The sequence below is a fragment of the Mirounga angustirostris genome, unplaced genomic scaffold (assembly GCF_029215605.1).
Source record: "Mirounga angustirostris isolate CCGP_5_RB_7025 unplaced genomic scaffold, mMirAng1.0.hap1 SCAF_8, whole genome shotgun sequence".
Classification (NCBI taxonomy): Eukaryota; Metazoa; Chordata; class Mammalia; order Carnivora; family Phocidae; genus Mirounga; species Mirounga angustirostris.
In genome coordinates this window covers 110,461,925-110,484,504 of record NW_026991716.1, presented here as the reverse complement: position 1 = coordinate 110,484,504, position 22,580 = coordinate 110,461,925, and the positions used below count along the sequence as shown (strand labels likewise).

The 22,580-nt window shown below is 35.7% G+C and overlaps 1 protein-coding gene across 2 annotated transcripts in view; it reads left to right on the top strand.

Annotated features, from left to right (window-relative positions):
* PTPRK (protein tyrosine phosphatase receptor type K) overlaps nucleotides 1-22,580 on the top strand; it is a 556,644-nt gene that overhangs the window by 417,367 nt on the left and 116,697 nt on the right. For both annotated transcript variants that reach the window (XM_045865517.2, XM_045865516.2), the window contains exon 8: nucleotides 16,538-16,840. In XM_045865517.2, coding sequence (XP_045721473.1) covers nucleotides 16,538-16,840 — 303 coding nt within the window. The remainder of the gene's footprint in view (nucleotides 1-16,537; nucleotides 16,841-22,580) is intronic.

Sequence of the window (22,580 nt, the reverse complement as noted above, 5' to 3'; positions counted from 1 at the left end):
CCTGAAGTGTTTACCAACACTTTTGGGATTTTACCCAGAAGTATTTACCTTCCCAATACACGCTTCTCTCCTCCTGGCAAGAATGAATAGAGTGTTAGAGAGGTACAGTGATACTAGGAGTGGAAATTTTCCTTTGCTGTCCAAAATGCAGCAAGGATTTTCTGCAACCTTATTTTTTCTGGGGGTTCTTCAGAGTCACTCCCTCCACAATGAAAACACCTCGTCATCCTTCAGAAAGAGCTTGATTGTTATTACCATGGTGAAACAACTTACTGTTCCTCTCATCAATAAAATTTCATTGACCTCTTTGGTCCAATAGTGCTTAAATTTTACCACGTTAAAGTGCAATTTACCTGTGTGTGGGCCTATTCCTTCTCCACACTGTGAGTTTTGCAAGGAAAGGGGTCATGTCTTACTTATTTTTATATCCTACAGAATTAGTCTGGCTCATTTTTATTTACTCACTAAATATTTGTTAAAGTTAATTGTTCTAGTAAAACCTGATGTTGTAGTTTATTCTGTTTTTTAAAAATTGGCTATGTATTTCGAACATATTTCCTGATTCATTATTTTAACACTTATTTATTTAGCACTATTTCCTCAAGGCCCATTTTACATGTTCTGCCTATCTCCATATAGGGCATAGTTTGTGATTTCAAGTTTACATGTTAATATAGGAGCCCTGAACATACAGACATACAAGATGAAGGAAGATATTATGCATTAAATGCCTTAGTAGAAGTGCAAATAAAAGCCTTTGAGAATTAAAGATCACTTATTACTTTGTAAGTCATCCTGGGGCAGGCTTTCACTGGGAAAATAGTTTATTTTTAACAGGGCATTCAAGTACGTCCATAGGGACATCTACAGGGGGAAGATATTCTCTAAGTAGATGGAATGAAGTGAACAATAGTACATATGTTGGGCAGTTCATATTAACTTTGGTATCACATGAGTAGACTGGCTGGAGTACAGGGTGTTGGGAGAAGTAAATGAGATAAAGTTGTATTAGGAGATCCTTGGGTTCTAGAAGAAGAGTGTTTAACTTAGGAAACCTTCCACAGTTATGTAATGAGAACTGCACTTTGGAAGGGCTGGGTGAAGAATGCACTGGAAAGTGTTGGTAGTAGCAAGAATTCCCAGTAGTTTAGGTGAGAGAGGATTAGGCCCTGGATTAAAGAGAGGGACAGAGAAATGCCATAGATCTTATGAAATGATGGAGTAAATAGACTGGGTCACTGATGAGGGGCTAAGTGATGAACAGAGGAGCCGATGATATTGTCAAGATTTTTGTAGAGAAACCAAAGCCTTTAAGACTACTAAAAACAAATAATTGAAATGAAATAATTCCTTAGTGCTTCTGTGCTTTTACATACTTTCTTCTTCTTCTTCTGTTCTTCTGTGAATATCTAGAAATTAGGAGCTTCTACATAATACTTCAAAATGTAGCCTTACTAGTACTAGTTAGTAGAAACAAAGGACAGCAATCTCCTTGGTCATCATTTCCATATGTGGTCACCATTTTATGTTGTCCTGTGGAATCACTTGAAAATATTAGTAACTTTTAATAGAAAACCTCTTCATCAAATATTTTGCATAAAGTATTTAATGATAAATAGGGTACTTTTTTACTTATACGATTTAAGGGGATTTCATTTTCTTTAAGGCCAATATAAAACACACTGGAACATTTGTCTAACCCTATAGACAAATAGAGCTCAAGGCTCAGGCCATGCTCTAAGCCTAGTTGTTGAATATCTTTCCAAAGGTAAGGAAATGAATGCTTGAGAATGCATGCCAAAATGAATCACCTATTACCTATTTCTGCCTTATGTGTCATCGTATATAGGACTTAATGCAGATTTGGGGACAAAATCAATTAGTATAATAAAAGACGTTTCATAAAGGAACAAAGGCTATAATAGAACATAATAGAAAAGCCAAAATGGAACATTTAAAGAGTAGAGTAAGGTTTTGAAGTTGGAAAATATTAGCTCCCCCCTCTGTATTTGTTGAGTATAAAGATGTTTATTAATTTTTTTCCTGGACATTCTAAGACCTTAAAATAATGGACATAAAATATACAGTGGTACTTTAAAAGTTTTTAAGGTGGAAATATTCATAAAGCTGATCTGATTACAAATTTTATGGTCATCAGATTATTCACTAGCTTTAAAATGACCTTATTTATTTTTCTAGTAATTAAAAAAATGTTTGCCCTTGTTCCTTTATCTTAAGAGATCATGAATCTTCGGTTTTAATATAGGCTCAGATTTTCCAGGTAGAAGTTAAGGAATTCATTCTTCTTATCTCTGTCAATTTCCTAATTTACAAATGAGCTGAAGCAATTAATTCTTGCAAGTCTCCTGTATTAATTATAGTGTTAGGCAGGTTTCCTTGCAGTTTTGTAATTCTTTTTGTCACATTTTCACTGTGTTTACTATCGCAGCTTGATGCTTGTTGACATGCTGATTCATGTTTTAGTGCACTAGATACGTTTTTTTCATCTAGAGGAATGAGTATAAAGAGGTCACAGCTTATAATCACACTGGCATTTCTAGTGTGTGTAGGCCATATATCTCCTTTTAATTTAGTCTCTGAAAAATGTACAGGGATTTCTGCAGCTAAGCTGTACAAATCGATAAAATTTATAATCAAGGCTGTCTAATCTCTAAACTTAATATAAAACTTCACAACTATTGATTACAAGTGAAGGATCTGCAAGCTGTTAATCATGCATGAAAGCGTAGAATGAATGGTGGCTTCAGAAAAGGAAATGGACAAATAATCATCACCCCTGCAGTCCTTATCTTTCTATTCCCCTGAAGCAAGCATGTTTACCAGACACTGGATTTTAAAATCAAATGATGTGTTAACGTGTGTCACTTTTGAAATTTGTGTACTGTAGCTTTTTATAGTATAATTTAGAAGTTTTCTCCTCTTCAGAAATGGGATCAAAAGCAAATTAGTCTACTGAATATGTTTGAAGAAGGAATAAAAGAAGGATCTAAGTTGACATAGTAAAACCATAATCTTTGTAAGGAGCAAAATGGTCCATACATACTTGGCATATCATTATAATGTAATTGTTGTTCAGAGGAGGGGTGGAGGCTTTCATGTCATAAGATAGCTTCACTTAAAATGGGCCCTCTTAACATTTCATTAATACACTTCGTAGTAAGGTTTCTAGTTTGAATTGACTGACACATTCAAGGACAGACGTAAAATGTTTACAAGGGAGTTATGTAATTGAGGAAAACACCTACTATTTCTGTTTTGAAGCAGTATTAGAAATGTTGGGATAAAAATATACGTGGAGGGATAAAAATATACCTGGGTGGCTCAGTCGTTAAGCGTCTGCCTTCGGCTCAGGTCATGATCCCAGGGTCCTGGGATCGAGCCCACATCAGGCTCCCTGCTCAGCAGGAAGCCTGCTTCTTCCTCTCCCTCGGCTGCTCCCCCTGCTGGTGTTCCCTCTCTCACTGTGTCTCTCTCTGTCAAATAAATAAAATATTTAAAAATATGTATACGTGTAAAGGCATTTTTTCTGTCAGACCTATCCATTCAAAAGAAAAAAAATTAAAATGCATTACAGATTCACTTTTATATGTACCTACAAAGTCATATTGATATGAAAAACTAAGCAATTTTAATAAATGTTATGTCGTGATGATGGAGTAGGGAGCCAGAAACCAACCAGCTCAGCTATTGTGACTTAGAATAAAGTACTGATGTGTTTTACTCAGAATTATTAGTCCAACATTCGCTCTATTAGTATCTGCGGGAGCATTGTGAGCAAATGAACATGCCCTCAAAGAGCATACAGGAAATGAAGAGAAAAACAAATTCATTTAAAGTCATTTTTAAAGCGTATGTCATATACTCTAGTATCTGCATGTGGCAAGCACTTACAAAAGGAACACTAAATAAGCAGGTAGTGGCTCAGCAACAACCTGTGGAGAAATAAAATTTGAAAAGGACTATTCAATGGAGAGATCACAGACATAGTCTTCACACAAATATTATGGTTATTTACCAAGTGGAACGCTAAGGAATAGAGATCATAGCAAATTGCTGGGTCTCAGCTAACCACAGAGTCCCGTCACAGCATAGAGCAGGAATGTCCTGCTCACACTTCTGGAATGGATGGCTAGGAACCTCTGGTGGCTCTCACCCATGTGCTGGTAAACTGGCTCTTGGCTGATCTAGAGCAACCTCTGGACTACAGCTAGGACAAAGAGGCTCTGCTCTACATGTATCTCTTACTCTAAAAGGGATGGTGGAGGTTAAGAAACAAGCAGGAGCTCACAGGACTTTTTGAGATATAGGCTGAGAACCAGCACGCCATCACGTTCGCCTCATCCTGTGCCCGAAGCGAGTCAGAAGGCAAGCCCAACATCAAAGGATGGAGGAATAGACCCCACTTCCTCAGTGTGAGCAAAGTCACATGGCAAATAGTGTGAAGACAAGAAGTTAAAAATTGGAACCAGCATTGTAACCTACTACACAACAATTGAGTTCTTAGGTTCTATTTTCATTAGGTTTTTAACTTAAAATATAAAGATATATTAAAAAAAATTTTTTTTAAGATTTTATTTATTTGCGAGAGAGAGAATGAGAGACAGAGAGCATGAGAGGGGGGAGGGTCAGAGAGAGAGGCAGACTCCCTGCTGAGCAGGGAGCCCGACGTGGGACTCGATCCCGGGACTCCAGGATCATGACCTGAGCCGAAGGCAGTCGCTTAACCGACTGAGCCACCCAGGCGCCCAAAATATAAAGATATATTAAAACGATTTGCTTTACTCTTCAGAAAATAAAATTTCCACGCATATACCATGGGCCAACCAGTGTGCTTGGCATACAAAATATTTACCTCATTTTTTTGGACAACCTAAGAAGTGTGTCATTTATCTTCTTTTTAGGGATTAAAAAAAAAAAGCATTGAAAATTGCCTCTGGAGTTTTGTCATCGCTATATACAACTCCTCTAAAGCCATTTTATTTTTTACACTACATATTGTGTTTCCATATTATGTTTTTTTACATACACAAATCACTCTACCTCTTGTGTCTAATTAATGCTGTTGCTAAATATTTTTATGAAAGATAAAGCTTGTTTTTAAAGTAGGAGTCAGTTTTTCTTTTTTTTCTTCCATAAATTAAGAAAATGCCTTTTCTTTTTTCTATTTTACGCTTCATTCAAGTATAAGCAGGTATCTATTTGAGACTGTTTTATTTCTTAAATTGTATTCAGATTATAACACATGGGTGGAATATGCAATATCAGATGAAGTGGATTCATTGATGGTAATCACGTTTCTTCCAATACAGTCTAATACTATCACATAAACATTTAAGAGAAAAAAACATTAAAGAGGCCCCAAAATTTCAATTGCTTCTGTTTTAGAAACGAGGATTCATGATAAGACATTCAGTAAGATTTATCTATTGGAAAAAGAATTATCTTTGTCTTTTTTCCTTGTCACTTTGGTATTCTTGTTCTCTAAAAATCAAATGCTTTCCTTAGTATTAGTTTAGAGAGGATGCAAATGTTATGGCTGTTGGAATTATCTGATAAACTTCAGTCAGACTCTCAAAAGCAGTGAAAATGACATGTTTTGGTTTAATTTGATGATGTGCTTAGTATTGTTCTGATGGTGCTGGGTAAATATTACTGTGACTCTGTGGGAGGGCTGAGTGAGCCATACACCCTGTCATTCTATATCCCCTGAGTCCAAGCTTGTCATTTTAACAACACAGCCAGAAAGCCAGAAGAGCTGACAGTTGGTTTGTGATTATTCCTGGACCTGAGGCTCCCTCATGTTACCGTACTAATCAAGTCATCTCGCCGACTTATCATTAACTCAATTTGACCCATGGGAGCAGAGATGAAATCTTTTTGGCAAGACTAATGATGCTATGGGATTGAAAAGATGTGCAATGTAAAACCTTGATTATCCTCAATCCTTAGCACAAGGAAAAGAATAAAAATACAAAGCATCAGTAGGGAAAAGTAAAGACAGTCTCTTCCAAAGACATTAGGGTTTTCCTCCCCCAAGGTATGCCAGTGTTTTCTTCCTTTTTATTTTCTTTTAATTCACCTTTGTTCAGAAACTTGATTTCAATTATTTTTTTACTTTACACTAACAAATATTTTCCCTCGCAGTCAGGAAATTCACTTTCCTTGTATTTGTTTTGATAAATGGAACGAAAATTGTGCTTTGCAGTCAGCTTCGAGGATTTCTGATGAAAAGGCAGCCGGGAGCATGGAAGCTCCCTGTCATGCTTCAGTGTTCTTAGTTTGTGTATATCTTTGACAAGATCTTCTTTTTTTTCCCTTGGCATGAACTTTGGGACATCTTCTATTTTTCTCTGACTGACAGCTGGATAATAAGTTTTATCATTAAAAACTGATTCCCGGGAGAGAGGATCTTTGCTCTTGATTCTCTTGTAGCTGCTAAAACTTTTGTTTTCACAACTCTTTCAGAATAACTAGAGATTATCACTACAAAAGGACATGGATATTGACCTGTCATGTCACGTGTTGTTTAGCAAGTACAAAAAAAATTGAATTCCCTTTTATCTATTATCTAGAACCACTTATTAAATCATCTCGCTATTGAGAGGTGACTCAAAGTCAACATGTTCTGTCTGTTCATGTTGCCTTTATTTTTCTTAACCTTCAGAGAATTATTAATTCTTCATTTTATCCTATCAAGTTGGGTTAAATATTTGACACAAAAATTGTTACAGGCATAAGTCCCAGGCTTGATCTGTTTAGAATTTAAGTAAGGGCAGTGATTTGTGAACTTCTTTGTTTACCTGCTAATTGTATAACCCTGGCTATAGATTTGATATGTAAATTTTCTGCCATGTCCTTTTAATTTTTCTTGATTTTATGTGGCCACTTTCACTGTAACAACTAGGAAGTAGATGAGCAATACGAGGAAAAAGGGAATGGGAAACGTTAGTAAAATTGGCTGATCAACATTTGGCAGGGAAAACAGAGAAAACCAGGTAATACTGACATTTCTCATCACGTATTTTTTTTTCAATTTACAGCTTAGTATTTTCCTAGGATTTATTGGAAATGAATGAGTGGAAGAGGGCTTTATGCCAATTTGGTTGCACATCTGTCCACAGGGCAGTTAATAAAAGGAGTTGAGATTCATCAGCTAAAGAGTAGAATGGGAAAGGACTAGATTTTGCTTATAGTTCCAGTTTCTTCACCTGCTTCTTAATGTAAGCCCCCCAACCCTATTTTCCAAGTATATCACAAATGGCCGTAAACCTTTTTAATTCCAGGAGCTCCTGGGTGGCTCATTCGGTTAAGCTTCCGACTCTTGACTTCAGCTCAGGTTATGATCTCAGGGTTGTCAGATGGAGCCCTGTGTTGGGCTCTGTGCTGGGCGTGGAGCCTGCTTAAGATTCTCTCTCTCTTCTTTCTCTCTCTCTCTCCCTCTGCCCCTCCCCCAATCGCTTGTGTGCTCTCTAATTAATTAATTAATTAATTAAGTCTTTTAATTCCACTGCTGGTGTCCTCCGTCCTTATGTCACGGATTTCACCCAGTCTGAACCTCCCCTGACTGATGACTTAGGGGAAAGAGTTGAATTAGTGTACTAATCCACTGAACACAGATTTCAAAAAGTAGAATGATCTAGAGAGTTTGACTTCTTTTCTTTTTTTTTTTTAAACAACTTAACTTTAAACTGTTCATGGCTCACCAATTTCCAACCCAAAGTTACGTCTATCCCTATTGAAGTCACACTACTTCTTAGCCCCTTATTCTCCCCTAACACATGACAATCTTTGGATTTCTCTACCTCCAGTCCTGGACACTTGATACAACCTCCAAATTAAGCTTTCTAAAGTAATTAATTCATTATATCAATTTTCTGCCCACTCAGTGACTCTCTGTAGCCTTTTAGATCAAGTGTAATCTCCTATCATGCCATCCAACATATTCCCCATCTTTCCCAATCAGTTTTTCCTACATAATCTCCTACTAGATAACTTTATTCCCAACCAAATGGGATTTGCATTATTTTTCCCCTCCTTTTGTATTATTTCCCCAAACTATGTCTATAGATCTTCTTGCCTTACCCGTTAAGACCTAATGCTGCAAATGTCTCCTCCATTGGACAAGTGAAAGTTCTTTCTCCCTTTTGAATTCCGATAGTATTTTATTCTATTCATATACCTCTTATATCATACTGTTTTAATTATTTATCTTTTTTTTCTTAGCTACCATCTTTACTAAAAATACATGTTAAGCTCCTTGTGGCCTATTATTGTTCCTATCACTTTAACATCCTCCACAGTATCTGTGTACTTTATGTAAAAGGCAATAATATGTGAATGACTTATACAAAATATTTTAATGTGATCCTTTGCTACATGAAGGTTACTCCCTTGCTGTACCTCTTCCCACGTTTCTGCCAAAATTTTGCCCCACAACTTTCTTCAATTTCTTGTTTCTTTCCTGAATTTCCTTTTACTGGAAAAGTAAAATTGAGAGAGAAAGAACAAGAACTGTTTTATAAAATCACATGTATGGGAATACCTAATAAAAATTTGCAAATGGAAAGTAAAAAATTGGGAGGAAAGAACGTTTAGTAAATTTCAAAACACTTGACAGGGTATTAATGAATGCGATCTCCATTGTTTTATCATCATTATGGTTATTTACGTTGTTGTAGATGCTCTTCCCTGTGATGCCCCTATGTGCCATTTACCATGCTAGGTCATTTCTTTAAATTATTCAGTCCTCAAAACAGCACTTACACCCAGCTTGTATATAACATAGTGAGTTTTCAGAAATATCCTTCTACCTCAGGTTATTCTATGACTATTTATTTCAATTTAGAAAATTAAAAATTTCATGTATTCATATCTCAGAAATACAATGAAGTTATTGGTGAGGCACAAGAATAATGGATCATTGTGAGGACTTTAGGTAATTTTATTGTTGAATTCTTTGATAGACTTTTCTCTGAATTAATGTCATAGTAGTAGAACCGTCTCGAGTCTCTGCTATTTATGTTCTAATATAAAAATCCATCTGTATGTAGTTGCCCCTCATCAGACCTAGTAGAATTCAGAGGAGTGGCATAGAAGAGTCCCTATCATATGGACAGTATATGTATATAAATGTACATGCACAGATATGTGTGTGTGTGTGTGTGTGTGTGTGTGTGTGGCTGAAAAGATCCCACCTCAAAAAAACTGGGGGAAAAAAGGGCACATGCCAATTAAGAGAAAATGTAATTGGACAGTGATATCCTCTGAGTTATTGCAGATGCCATAGAGCTCAAAATAATTGAGTTTTGTGCTGTGTGTGTGTGTTTACTGTGTTGAATGTGTGTTTCTGAATATTACACTAGGTGAAAGTAAAATTATGTTTTAAGTCACTATTTTAGTAATAACGGTACAGTTCGTAGCATTTCCTTAAGCAACTGTGAAAAATACAGATTTAAAAACATTATATTGACCTTGTAGAATGAAACTTTGCCTCTTAGAAAACTATTTCTTTCCACAACTCTTTGTTTTTTTATACCAGTCAATAAAATACTGGTTACTGAAATTATGGTAGTGGCTTATGCACAAAAGTGTAGGATTTAAAAAGCTACCCTCCCCTAATTTAAAATGAGAATTTAAAAAATACAGTTTATATGAGGGTCAAAGTCAGCAGCATTTAAATACACCAAAACAAAATTCTCACCCTCAAAGGTGAACCCTAGGTATTTTTTTTACATACTACATAATAGATATAACTTTTGCCAACTCATAGAAATAGAAGAATTGAGGGTGCAGAACTGTTTTCTTTTCCACAGTGTGTCAGCTGTGTAACATTTATCTATCTATCTACCTATCTATTTGTTGAATAGGAGATTAAGAAAGTAAAGGGTTGTGAGTTGCTTCTGCTTTTTTTTTCTTTTATTTTTTCAAATTTTTATTTAAATTCTAGTTAGTTAATATATAGTGTAATATGGATTTCGGGAGTAGGATTTAGTGATTCATCACTTACACACAACACCCAGTGCTCATCATAACAAGTACCCTCCTTAATACCCATCACCCATCTAGCCCATCCCCCACCAGCCTCCCTCCATCAACCCTGTTTGTTGTTTGTCTTTAAGAGTCTCTTACGGTTTATTTCCTTCTCTTATTTTTCCCCCCTTCCCATATGTTCATCTGTTTTGTTTTTAAATTCCACATATGAGTGGAATCATATGGTATTTGTCTTTGTCTGACTGACTTACTTTGCTTAGCATGATATACCCTAGCTCCCTCCACATTGTTGCAAATGGCAAGATTTCTTTTTTTTTTTTAAGATTTTATTTATTTATTTGATAGAGAGACACAGCGAGAGAGGGAACACAAGCAGGGGGGAGTGGGAGAGGGAGAAGCAGGCTTCCCGCCGAGCAGGGAGCCCGATGTGGGGCTCGATCCCAGGACCCTGGGATCATGACCTGAGCCGAAGGCAGACACTTAACAACTGAGCCACCCAGGCACCCCAAATGGCAAGATTTCATTCTTTTTGAAGGCCAAATAATATTCCATTAGATATACATATATATGTGTATACACACACACACACACCACATCTTTATCCATTCATTAGTCAATGGACATCTAGGCTCTTTCCATAATTTGGCTATTTTTGATAATGCTGCTATAAGCATTGGGGTACATGTTTCCATTCGAATCAGTATTTTTGTATCCTTTGGGTAAATACCTAGTAGTGCAATTACTGGATCACAGGGTAGTTCTATTTTTAACTTTTTGAAGAACCTCCATACTGTTTTCCAGAGTGGCTGCACCAGTTTGCATTCCCACCAACAGTGCAAGAGGGTTCCCCTTTCTCCACATCCTCACCAACATTTGTTGTTTCCTGACTTGTTAATTTTAGCCATTCTGACTGGTATGAGGTGGTATCTCATCGTGGTTTTGATTTGTATTTCCCTGATGCCGAGTGATGTTGAGCATGTTTTCATGTGTCTGTTAGCCATCTGGATGTCTTTTTTGGAAAAATGTCTATTCATGTCTTCTGGCATTTTTTAACTGGATTATTTGTTTTTTGGGTATTGAGTTTGATAAGTTCTTTATAGATTATGGATACTAACCCTTTATAAGATAAGTCATTTGCAACTATCTTCTACCATTCCATACACTGTGTTTTAGTTTTGTTGATTATTCGCTGTGCAGAAGCTTTTTATCTTGATGAAGTCCCAATAGTTCATTTTTGCTTTTCTTTCTCTTGCCTCCAGGTAGCTTCTGCTTTTGACATTGAGTCCCTCTGTGTGGATACATTTGCATCTGGTCTTGTTCTTCCAAGCCTAGAGAAGCACCAAGTTTGTGCATACTTTGCCTTACTCTAAGGCTATTCACAACTTCTTCAAGCAGTTCCAATAGCTATTCAACCAGAGCAGAATTAAATAGCACATGCATTCCCTGTTTTCAGTGCTCTGTAGAGGGGTTTTATAGAGGAAGCCAGAAGGCAAAAAGAAATTGGATATAATAAGATTAGTTAGAAGAACATTTCTACTTATTTCTATAATTATTTGAATTTATAAGTAGGAAAATTAATTCTCTAATTATTTTTTGATTAGCTTAGGAGAAAATGTAGAAATACACAGTCGGTAATATAACAAGAAGATTTAAGATTTGTTTCTTAAGGCTCTCAGTCCAGAAAGTGTTAAATAGCTTCCTTTTTCCCCCTCTACTTTTCATTTCCACATTTTTCACATTCATATGTCTACTTTATTTTTTAATTTATTATTTTTTTCTAGTTTTTTTCTTTTTTTATAATGTTAAGTGTACTCTTTAATCCCTAGCCCCTATTTTTCCCATCCCCCTACCCACCTCCTTTCTGGTAATCATCAGTTTGTTCTCTATGGTAAAGAGTCTGTTTCCTGGTTCGTCTCTCTCCCTTTTATTTTTCCTTTTGCTCATTTGTTTTGTTTCTTAAATTCCACATGAATGAGATCATATATTTGTCTTTCTCTGACTTATTTTGCTTAATATTATACTCCCTACCGCTGTCCCTCTTGTTGAAAAGGGCAAGATTTCATTATTTTTTAATGCTGGATAATATTTTATATATATATATATCACATCTCCTTTATCCATTCAGCAGTTGATGGACGGTGGGCTTTTTCCATAATGTGGCTATTGTAGATAATGCTGCTGTAAACATCAGGGTGCATGTATTACTTTGAATTAGTATTTTTGTATCCTTGGGTAAATACCTAGTAGTGCAATTGCTGCATTGTAGGGTAGTTCTATTTTTAATGTTTTAAGGAGCCTCCATACTGTTTTCCAGAGTGGCTGCACCAGTTTGCATTCCCACTAGCAGTGCAAGAGGGTTCCTTTTTCTCCACATCCTCACACCAATCTGTGTTGTTTCTTGTGTTTTTTATTTTATCCATTCTGACAGGTGTGACAGGTTTTCTGACAGGTTTTCTTTTTCTTTGAACAGGCCTCCACATTTACTGTTCAGAACCATGGTGTCTCAATGATGACTGCACCCTAGAGTCATCTGTAAACTTTAGATCATTACTAGGAATAGCTGCTGTTTTTGTTTGTTTGTTTGTTTCTTGTCTCATTGTCTCTACTCATTTCTTAATTTACTTAGGTAATTTTTCCCCATTCCCTTCAATGAAGTTATGTCATACATCTCTAACACAGTTACATTTTTTAAATTTACTTTGTATTTTTAATAAATTTATAACCCCTTTACCTATTTTTCCACCCCCATACTCCCACTTCTAGCAACCATCAATCTGTTGTCTGTATCTATGAACTTTATTCATTTTTTTTCTTTTCTATTTTTTAAATTTTTTTAGATTCCACATATAGGAGAAATCATATAGTATTTGTCTTTGTCTGCCTGACATTTCACTTAGCATGATACCCTTGAGGTCCATTCATGCTGCACAAATGGCAAGATTTCATTATTGTTATGGCTGAATAATATTTCGCTATTTATATGTATAGATACATGCACACTTTGGTTGTTTCCATATCTTGGCTTTATAAATAATCTGCAATAAATATGGGGTGCATGTGTCTTCCAAGTCAGTGTTTTATTTTATTTGTATAAATACCCAAAAGTAGAATTGCTGAATCATAGGGTCATTCTATTTTTAATTTTTTGAGGAAACTCCATTCTGTTTTCCATAGTGATTGCATCAGTTTACATTCCCAGCAACAGTGCTCGAGGGCTCCCTTTTCTCCACATCTTTGCCAACACTTGTTATTGTTTCTCTTTTTGATTGTAGTCATTCTGATTGGTATGAGCTGACATCTCATTGTTTTTTCATTTGCATTTCCCTAGTGATTAATGATGTTGAGTATCTTTTCATGTACCCATTGGCCATCTGTGTGTCATCTTTGGACAAATGTGTATTCAGATCTGCTGCCCATTTTTTAATTAGATTTTTTTTTTTTTTTGCTATTGAGTTGTATAAGTTCTTTATGTATTTTGGTTATTAGTCCCTTATCAGATATATGAGGTGTAAATATTTTCTCCCATTGAGTAGGTTGCCTTTTTTATCTTGTTGATGATTTCCTTTGCTGTGTAGAAGTGTTTTATTTAATATGATGCAGTCCCACTTACCTGGTTTTTGCTTTTCTTGCTTTCACTTTTTTGTGTCAGATTTAAAAATTCATCCCTAAGACCTGTGTCAAGAGGTTTACTGCCTATGTTTTCTTCTAGGAGTTTTATGGTTTCAAGTCTTACATTGAAGTCTAATCTATTTTGAGTTAATTTTTGTATAAGGTGCAAAATAGTGGTCTAATTTCATTCTTTTTGTGTGGTTGTTCAGCTTTCCCAACACCTTTTATTAAAGAGACTGTTCTCGGGCACCTGAGTGGCTCAGTCATTAAGCATCTGCCTTTGGCTCAGGTCCTGATTCTGGGGTCCTGGGATTGAGCCCCGCATTGGGCTCCCTGCTCAGCGGGAAGCCTGCTTCTCTCTCTCCCTCTCCCCCTGCTTGTGTTCCCTCTCTTGCTGTATCTCTGTCAAATAAATAAATAAAATCTTTAAAAAAAAAAAAAGTGTTCTCTCCCCATTGTATATTCCTGGCTCCTTTGCTGTAAATAATTCTCTCTATCCTGTACCACTGATCTATGTGTCTGTTTTTGTGTTAATACAATACTGTTTTAATTACTGTAATTCTGTAATGTAATTTGAAATCAGGGAGCATGATGCCTCTAGCCTTGTTCTTCATTCTTAAGATTGCTTTGACTTTTCAGGGTCTTTAATGGTTCCATACAAATATTAGGATGGTTTGTCCTATTTCTTTCAAAAATGCCACTGGAATTTTTCTAAAGATTTATTTATTTATTTTAGAGAGAAAGAGCATGGAAGAGAGAGAGAGACGGGAAGGGTCTGAGGGAGGGGGAGAGACAGAATCTCAAGCAGATGAGGAGATCGATCTCATGACCCTGAGATCATTACCTGAATCGGACACTTAGCCAACTGAGCCACCCAGGCATCCCGCCATTGGAATTTTGATAGGTATCACACTGAATCTGTAGATTGCTTTGGGTAGTATGGACATTTTAACAATATTGATTATTCCAATTCATGAGCACAGAATATCTTTCCATTTATTTGTGTCTTCTTCAATTTTTTATGGTTTTATTATGGTTTTAAAATTATATTAGAATGCAGGGTAAGTGCAAATTGAATAGTAGGATTAATGAAAAGATGAATGAAAGAGAGTGATCACTTGGAAATAGAGAAATTTATAAAGGGGGGAATTTCAGATGCAAAATAAGAGGTTTCTCAACTATATAAATACTAGATCTGAAAAAAAAATTTAAACAGAGGAGTAAATATTGATTGGTGTTTGTGGTCATCATTTTATGGGAGATACTCATATACTCCAAGTATTTTAGGGAGAAATCTTACTTTCTTATTCTGGATACTTTTGTCACAAAGTATGGCCTAACCTGAACATGACCTGTAACTTCTATCAGGTTGTTACCGTTAGGCACTAAAATCACAGTTTATCTGAGAATTTTAGGATGATGCTACCTACAACTGCCCGGTCATCTTAGTGGTCAGGGGTGCCAAAGAATGTGTTTTTACTGAACTGTAGACTAAACTGTAAGTGCAGTCAGCTCGCTCCTGTGCCTGGTGGGGAATTGTGAGCATAGAGCTAGACATACAGAGAGTTTTTTTAATGATTAGAAAGCCACATCTTTCTTCCAACCTATTTACAGTGCTTAATGTAAAACACATAAAACAAAAGTGATAAAATAAGGAGACTAGATACTGTATGTAATCAGAAGACTGGCACACAGCATTTAAAACGTAAGCACTGGATTCTACCGTGGATTAATTTGCATGTATATGTATGTATTTTTGTAGTTTTGAGGTTTTAAGTGGCCACCAGAGTGTATTTCAGATGGCACACATAATACATTGAACTGGAATCCCAATTTGGGCTTGCCATCTGTGTACCATGTTGATTATTTTTACAGAACTGAGATTTTAATCTCAAAAATGAAAATTTATAACAACACCCAAATTGGGCTTTTTGTATCATTTATTTTCCTTCTTTTTTGTCTACTGACTCCCATTTAGCAAGAGCATTGACTATTCTTAGTGAGTTAAGGGAGGTACCAGCATGGCTTTGACCTTGGCCTTGATTTTAATCTCTTTGTCCAGTCAATGTATGAAAGCTTAGCTGTATTTTGGTTTGTTTACTGTGTAGACTTTGCCATGGCCATGAGTTTCATAGAGTAATTATTTTGATTAAGTTAGACGATTAAAGTTAGTCTTGCATGAGGAAAGAATACACTTGGGAAGCGGTGATAGATGGACTCCAGTCTTTGGAGTGTTTAGTTCTGCCAGCATTTTCCAGTTGAATGGAAATTCACCTCCCAGTTTGGTTTGGGTGACAATGAATGGATTGTCAGACCTCAGTATTTCCTAGGAAAAGATAGAGATCAAGAAGGATTGATGACAATGTGAATATCCACATGTGTTCTTGCACTTTTTCTTAGATATTTTTCTGCTTTGATGAACAACATCATTACTGAAATAATAAATGTTAATTAATATCTGCATCACTTTTTGGTAAATGGTAGTTTAGTATTACAATTAGACTAATTATAGCTGGTGACATGACAAATCATAGAGCAGAACGTGTTGACTCTTATCCATTATGATATATTAGCTAATTCACTTGCTCAGTAACGACAAGAGAAAAGAGAGATGGGGAATTGGGCAGTAACAACAACTACTATAAAGGCATTATGGCCACATTTTCAGGGTTTTGTCTTTCCGCCATGTTCCTGAGTACCGTGGATTGTTAACATTTTCCATTTCTTTTCCCATTGGGAAATCATAGTCCCTGACCGAAACCTTCAGGAATAAGATCATGAGTAAATAAAGAAAATGAGAATAAAAGATGACTTCCACATTTTCCTAGGTTTACACATGCTATGTCATGCTCAGTGTTTGATTTTACCAAGATTATTCATTGTAAAGTTGACGGCCGTCTGCATCTTTATTTTTCAGAACCTATGAGAACCCCAAAGACATTAAAGATTGCTGAGATACAGGCAAGACGCATTGCTGTGGACTGGGAATCCCTGGGTTATAACATTACTCGTTGCCACACTTTTAATGTCACTATCTGCTACCATTACTTCCGTGGTCACAATGAGAGCAAGGCAGACTGTTTGGACATGGACCCCAAAGCCCCTCAGCATGTTGTGAACCATCTGCCACCTTATACAAATGTCAGCCTCAAGATGATCCTAACCAATCCAGAAGGCAGGAAGGAGAGTGAAGAAACGATTATTCAAACTGATGAAGATGGTATGTTCATACTTGTTATTTTTAAAAGGGTGAATTATATAACAGGATTATGTCTTTGCTTATAATTTTCTCTAGAGTCACCAAAATTGAATTGGATTCTGATATCTGCTAAATACTCTTAACGAGGTTAACTTTGAAAGGAGTTTGCCTTTAACTAAAAAGCTTAATATTCTTCAGAGTAGCATCAAATACTAGATGAAATGTACCTCTCCTCTTTTCTGTTTTTATATGTTAGAGAAGTAACAACTACACTAAAGTTTAAATAGAGTTGTTCCTATCAAATGTGCAAAAATAATTTTCACTATTCATGGCATTACATCATTTACCTATTGGTGAAATGCACTTGGTTAAAATTTAGTTCTTCACATTTTACAAACCAATAATAGCAGCTTTCATTTTCCTTAGCATTTGAAAACAGCACCGTTTGCCTATTCCACTCATTTTCAGATGGTTTCATGTTAAGTTTAGATATAAAAGAAGGTTGAAGTTCATATCTTTAAGTCTCAATAAAGGCCCTTATCAGATATCAGCAAACTGTCATCTTTTACCCATTTTATTACCACCCAAGGAATTTAACTATATAATGTCCAATATCTACGTGTGTCACTTCCAAATTATTAAGTAATAGGAACAAACATTTATATTATATTATAATTTGCCCACACCTGCTATAGCACTATAGTTTGTCATTAATGGGAATGAGTACATTTCTTGATTCAACAGAAATGTGCCCTATACCCAAAAAAATGTACCAATGATGATACTCTGATAATAACAATAATGTATTATTTCAATGTAAGACATTTCATTTTCACAATTTACTGTTATGAATGGAAGCACGTAGCGAAAAAACGTGGCCTATTTAGTGAATGGAGGCAAAGCTGAATCTGGGAGTCAGGAATCCTGAGTTTTTAGTCCTGGCACTTATACCTCTGTTATCTTACCCAATCTGTTTACTCCTCTAGATTTCCATTTCTCACCTCTATATGAAAAGTTTAAATAAGATGATCTCATCCCCTTCTAAATTTCTCCTTGAATAGCCTGTCGGTAGAGCCACGTTTTTGTTTGGATTTTAGAAAATAGGATGTATTTCATACCCAAGTGTTTCCAGTTTCCCTCAAGTTCTGAACTTTAGGCACGGATGTACATCTTGATGACTATCAGGTATGAGATTTCCTTAAGATAGGCCAATATACCACAGTTTCTAGAAGTTTCTCTGTATCACTTCAAACACTCACTCTGAAAAGTAGAAATGACCCATGTTGGTTCTATTATTTTTGTTGTCATAAAGGAGAGTGAGAGCTTTTCAACCTCATTCAGATCAGATTTTGAAGGAAACAATATTGTCCTAAATTATACATGGAGTTATTCTCATATTCCTAAAATTTTCAAAGAATAAACCTAGGACTTATTTATGATAAATGTACTTTGTCATGTTTAACGTAACCAAACATGATTACCTCAACTATCATGTTTGAATTTATACCTAATCTAAGCCTTAATAATATTTCATTTTTTTTTTTAAATGATTTATTTTCTATTTTTTTTTATTTGAGAGAGAGAGAATGAGAGAGAGAGCACATGAGAGGGGGGAGGGTCAGAGGGAGAAGCAGACTCCCCATTGAGCAGGGAGCCTGATGCGGGACTCGATCCCGGGACTCCAGGATCGTGACCTGAGCCGAAGGCAGCCGCCCAACCAACTGAGCCACCCAGGCGCCCCAGCCTTAATAATATTTCAAACAAACTTGCTCTCATACATAAACACACACTCATATCCCCCCCACACACACAGAGCACACCCCAATACATGATTATATAAGAAAGAATAATTAGCATAGTTGTTTCATAGATGGATGATAGAAATGGAAAGTCTAAGCAGATTCAAAAGCTCTGAAAAATCTCTATCTCATTTCATAAAGTGGGATAAATACTAAAATGTCTGTATTACTCTAGACATTTTGTAAGCCATGTTTTTAGTAATAAGAATGTACTCACACGGGGCGCCTGGGTGGCTCAGTTGGTTAAGCGACTGCCTTCGGTTCAGGTCGTGATCCTGGAGTCCCAGGATCGAGTCCCGCATCGGGCTCCCTGCTCGGCAGGGAGTCTGCTTCTCCCTCTGACCCTCCCCCATCTCATGTGCTCTCTCTCTCTCATTCTCTCTGTCTCAAATAAATAAATAAATAAATAAATAAATAAATAAATAAATAAAAGAATGTACTCACACACTTTATTGCCTACCCTTAAAATTTTAAAAACTTGATTTCTTAACTGGTCATTTTAGATTCAGTTACATTTGTGCTTTTTCTGCCAATCACTCTCTATTAATATAATTCATTTTGGTGGTATACTTTGGTATGGCTTTTAGTTTGCCTTTCTTTCCCATAAACTAAAGAATGCAGTCAGGCTCATATAAGTTTTTCTTATTTCATTAAATTTTTAAATGTATTTTTGGGTGTACAGACAAGTAGATTAATAATCAGGAAGTGAATTGCTATGGAATCTTAAATTATGTCCTAAATTCATCAACTTCATGACTGTGCTATTTTATATAGAAACAGTTTTATAAACATAAGATGAAATTAACTCTATATAGTATATAGTTACAATATTGTTTCTTATTCTAGTTTTATTTTAAGGTATGTTTTGAAGAACATTTTTACTAGCTGTAATGATAATTGAGTTGCATATTATTATTTCATAGCATAGTCAAAAAGTAATTCTTTCTACTGTGAGATTTTTTTTCTTCTCCTTTGTCTTATGTATAAAACTAAATGACTGCAGTAAAAACTTTGTATATTTTCAAGTAACTCAGTCTTCAGATCTGCTCACATGAGCTCCAGTTTCTACATAGAATACTTGATATGACTCAGTGTTCCCGAGAGGGGGGACAGAATATCTAAATCATAATCTATTGTTGCAAAAATCGATGGGTTATGATGATCTAATTAAGTCAGTCTTACTAAATTATTGCTGCCCTATATATGTAGAAAAAGAATAAATTATCAACCATCTAATAAAATAATATAATTTCATGAAAAGAATTCTAGGGACATCCATAAATCATGAGAGCAAAGCTAAAATGATTTCCCACCAGAACCCTAAGGTAGAATTTATATTTACTTTATTGCATACATTTTTTAATGCATGGGTAGAATTTTTTGTATGAGATTTTGTTTTCATTTTTTATCCTAGCATTTACAAAAATCAATATTATGAAGTGAACTCAGCAGAAAACCCTGGTTTGGGGACATTTTTTGCTAATACAGAGCTATTTTTAAATGTTCATTTATTATATTTTAAAGTCTGTAGTGCTTATTTAATATAATCCTGCCCCACCCACATTTCATTTTTCCTCTCTCTTCCATTTTGAGAGTTATATTTTAAAGAACTTTCTTTAAAAAAAAAAAAATAGCTGAAACAGCTCTCAAATAAATCACAAGCAGGGGAATGAAAGTCAGCATTCTGTCTCCATTAAAAGTTGTTGATGTGGAAATGTGAGGTGACATTCCCTGCCATATGAAGACAGCCGTGATGATGGTCTTAGTAACTTCATGTTGTATTTACACAAATCAAAAGTACATATAGACATTCTACACAGACATTGTCTTCCTTCAGAAGTGGAGAGTTATTAAATATAACTTCCCTGTGCCCACTCCCTGCCCCACCTGTTTATGTGTGTGTTTTGTCATTCACCTAAGTGTAGTTCTTTTTCTTGTCTGCTATACTAGTCCCAGTGCAAGATCAGTAGCGTGGTACTCTCTTGGCCATAATTTTTCCACAAACTTTTCCCTCTTACAAGTATGACCTGTAGGTACTTTAAGTGAATTTTATTGACAAAGTAGAATATGTGTAAGAAGAGCAGAGAGGGGCGCCTGGGTGGTTCACTTGGTTAAGTGTCCGACTCGTGATCTCAGCTCAGGTCTTGATCTCAGGGTCGTGAGTTCAGGGTTGTGAGTTCAGGCCCCATGGGCTCCATGCTGGGTATGGAACCCACTTAAAAAAAAAGAAGAAGAGCAGAGAAATACACAAATTCTAGGAAGGATACTTTAATTCTGTCCCTCTTCCAATGCGGAATTATGCAGACATTTTTAACTATCTTTATTTGTAAACAATTTGAAATACATTGCACCATTTTATATATTTGTTGGCCAAGTTGTGGTTAGTGTTCACAGGTAGCAATTATAATACCATCAAATAAACATTTTCTCACTAATTGGAGTGTTGCCTCCTCCTACCTCCAGCAGTCACCATCTCTGAAAGTTACGGAAAGGTGAAGAAATACTTTTCCTTAATTACAATCAGAAGCTTGTTTTCACTCTACTCAAATGACATAACACCTATCTATCACCCTTGTTAGTTAACAAACTCACGCCCATGGCAGCCTCCGTAAGTGCCCCAGACTACACATAGGGGCTGTGATGGCCTCTCTGCCTTGATCACCTGTGTAGTCTTGCCAATACGGCGGACCTGGGACTTGCCAGGGAATGGATGCCTTTGATTAAGTTCCCCCTGAGCCCTCAGCTGACAGATGCATGTACATATATTCTGAAGTTGAGTGCTGGCATCTTTGCTGTTTATGGGTTTCTTTCCTTTATGGTTTTTTTCTTTATGAATTTACTATTAATGTGCCAAGTTATATTGGCTGTCCCAGAGGTCATAACATCGTTCATCGTCTCCTTGTAGTCTGAAATAAATCTTCCTATTTTGACGTATCATTCAGAACTTCTTGATGCTGCTAGCTACGATGCAGTGCATTTCCTTTGATCCAGTGGTTTTTAATTTACTTCAGTCCTCACAAAATTGCTGTATACTCTGCAACTACATTTCTAGATAATGCCATGTGTGAAGTTCACTGAAACGTTAGATTAAGGAAAAATATTAATTAAAAACCATACTTGCCCAGTATTGGGTCAATATTTCAAAAGAAAACATATTTTTTAAGCAAAGTAGGATGTGTAGGATTTATATTTAAGCATTATCAGAACAAGAAACTGGATATTTCTGTGAATAAATAGCAACTATGTGTTTAGATGAAGTACATGAAAGCAAAGAGCAAAAGTATCTGATGTTTTATATTTTGTCAATAGAAACTGACACATTGTTCATTGCTGCCACTGGGTATTATCAGTTATATGACATTTGCAGATAAGGACTGGTATGAAGGTTCCTCAACTCTTGTCATACCTGGGGACACTTCAGAACCGGTTATGCTGATTGTTGAGTTCTAAACAAGTCTGATGTTATAAAATGGTTTGATGCTTAGCTTTGCAAGAGGGAATTTCATTTAAAAGACTGAAGCAATGATATTTGAACCTATTCATCTTGAGGTTTTTTAAAAAATTGTAATAATCAGTGCTGTGTTTTTTTAAATTATAGAAATTTAATAAGGATAGCAGTAAGAGTCAGCTTGACTCTTAATGGGCATTTCAATTCAGTATTCTGTGATTTGGCTTTTGAGTCTGGGGAGTGTTAATTATTATTATAATTCATTATTTAATGAAATTTGTTTATGGAGATACTTTAGGGGCTTATCATAATCTTCAGAATATCTTTCAGGGAAATATAGCTGTGTTCTTGAAACAAATTACAAATGAGATCTTCATGTTATTAGAGGTATACAACAGAGAAAACTAGACTACACAATTATTCAACTCTCTAAGGTGATAGACTATTCTTTTGAATAAAAATAACTTTGGAGTTGTACATTTTCTGCATTAGAAGCTTATAGATTACTCTAAAT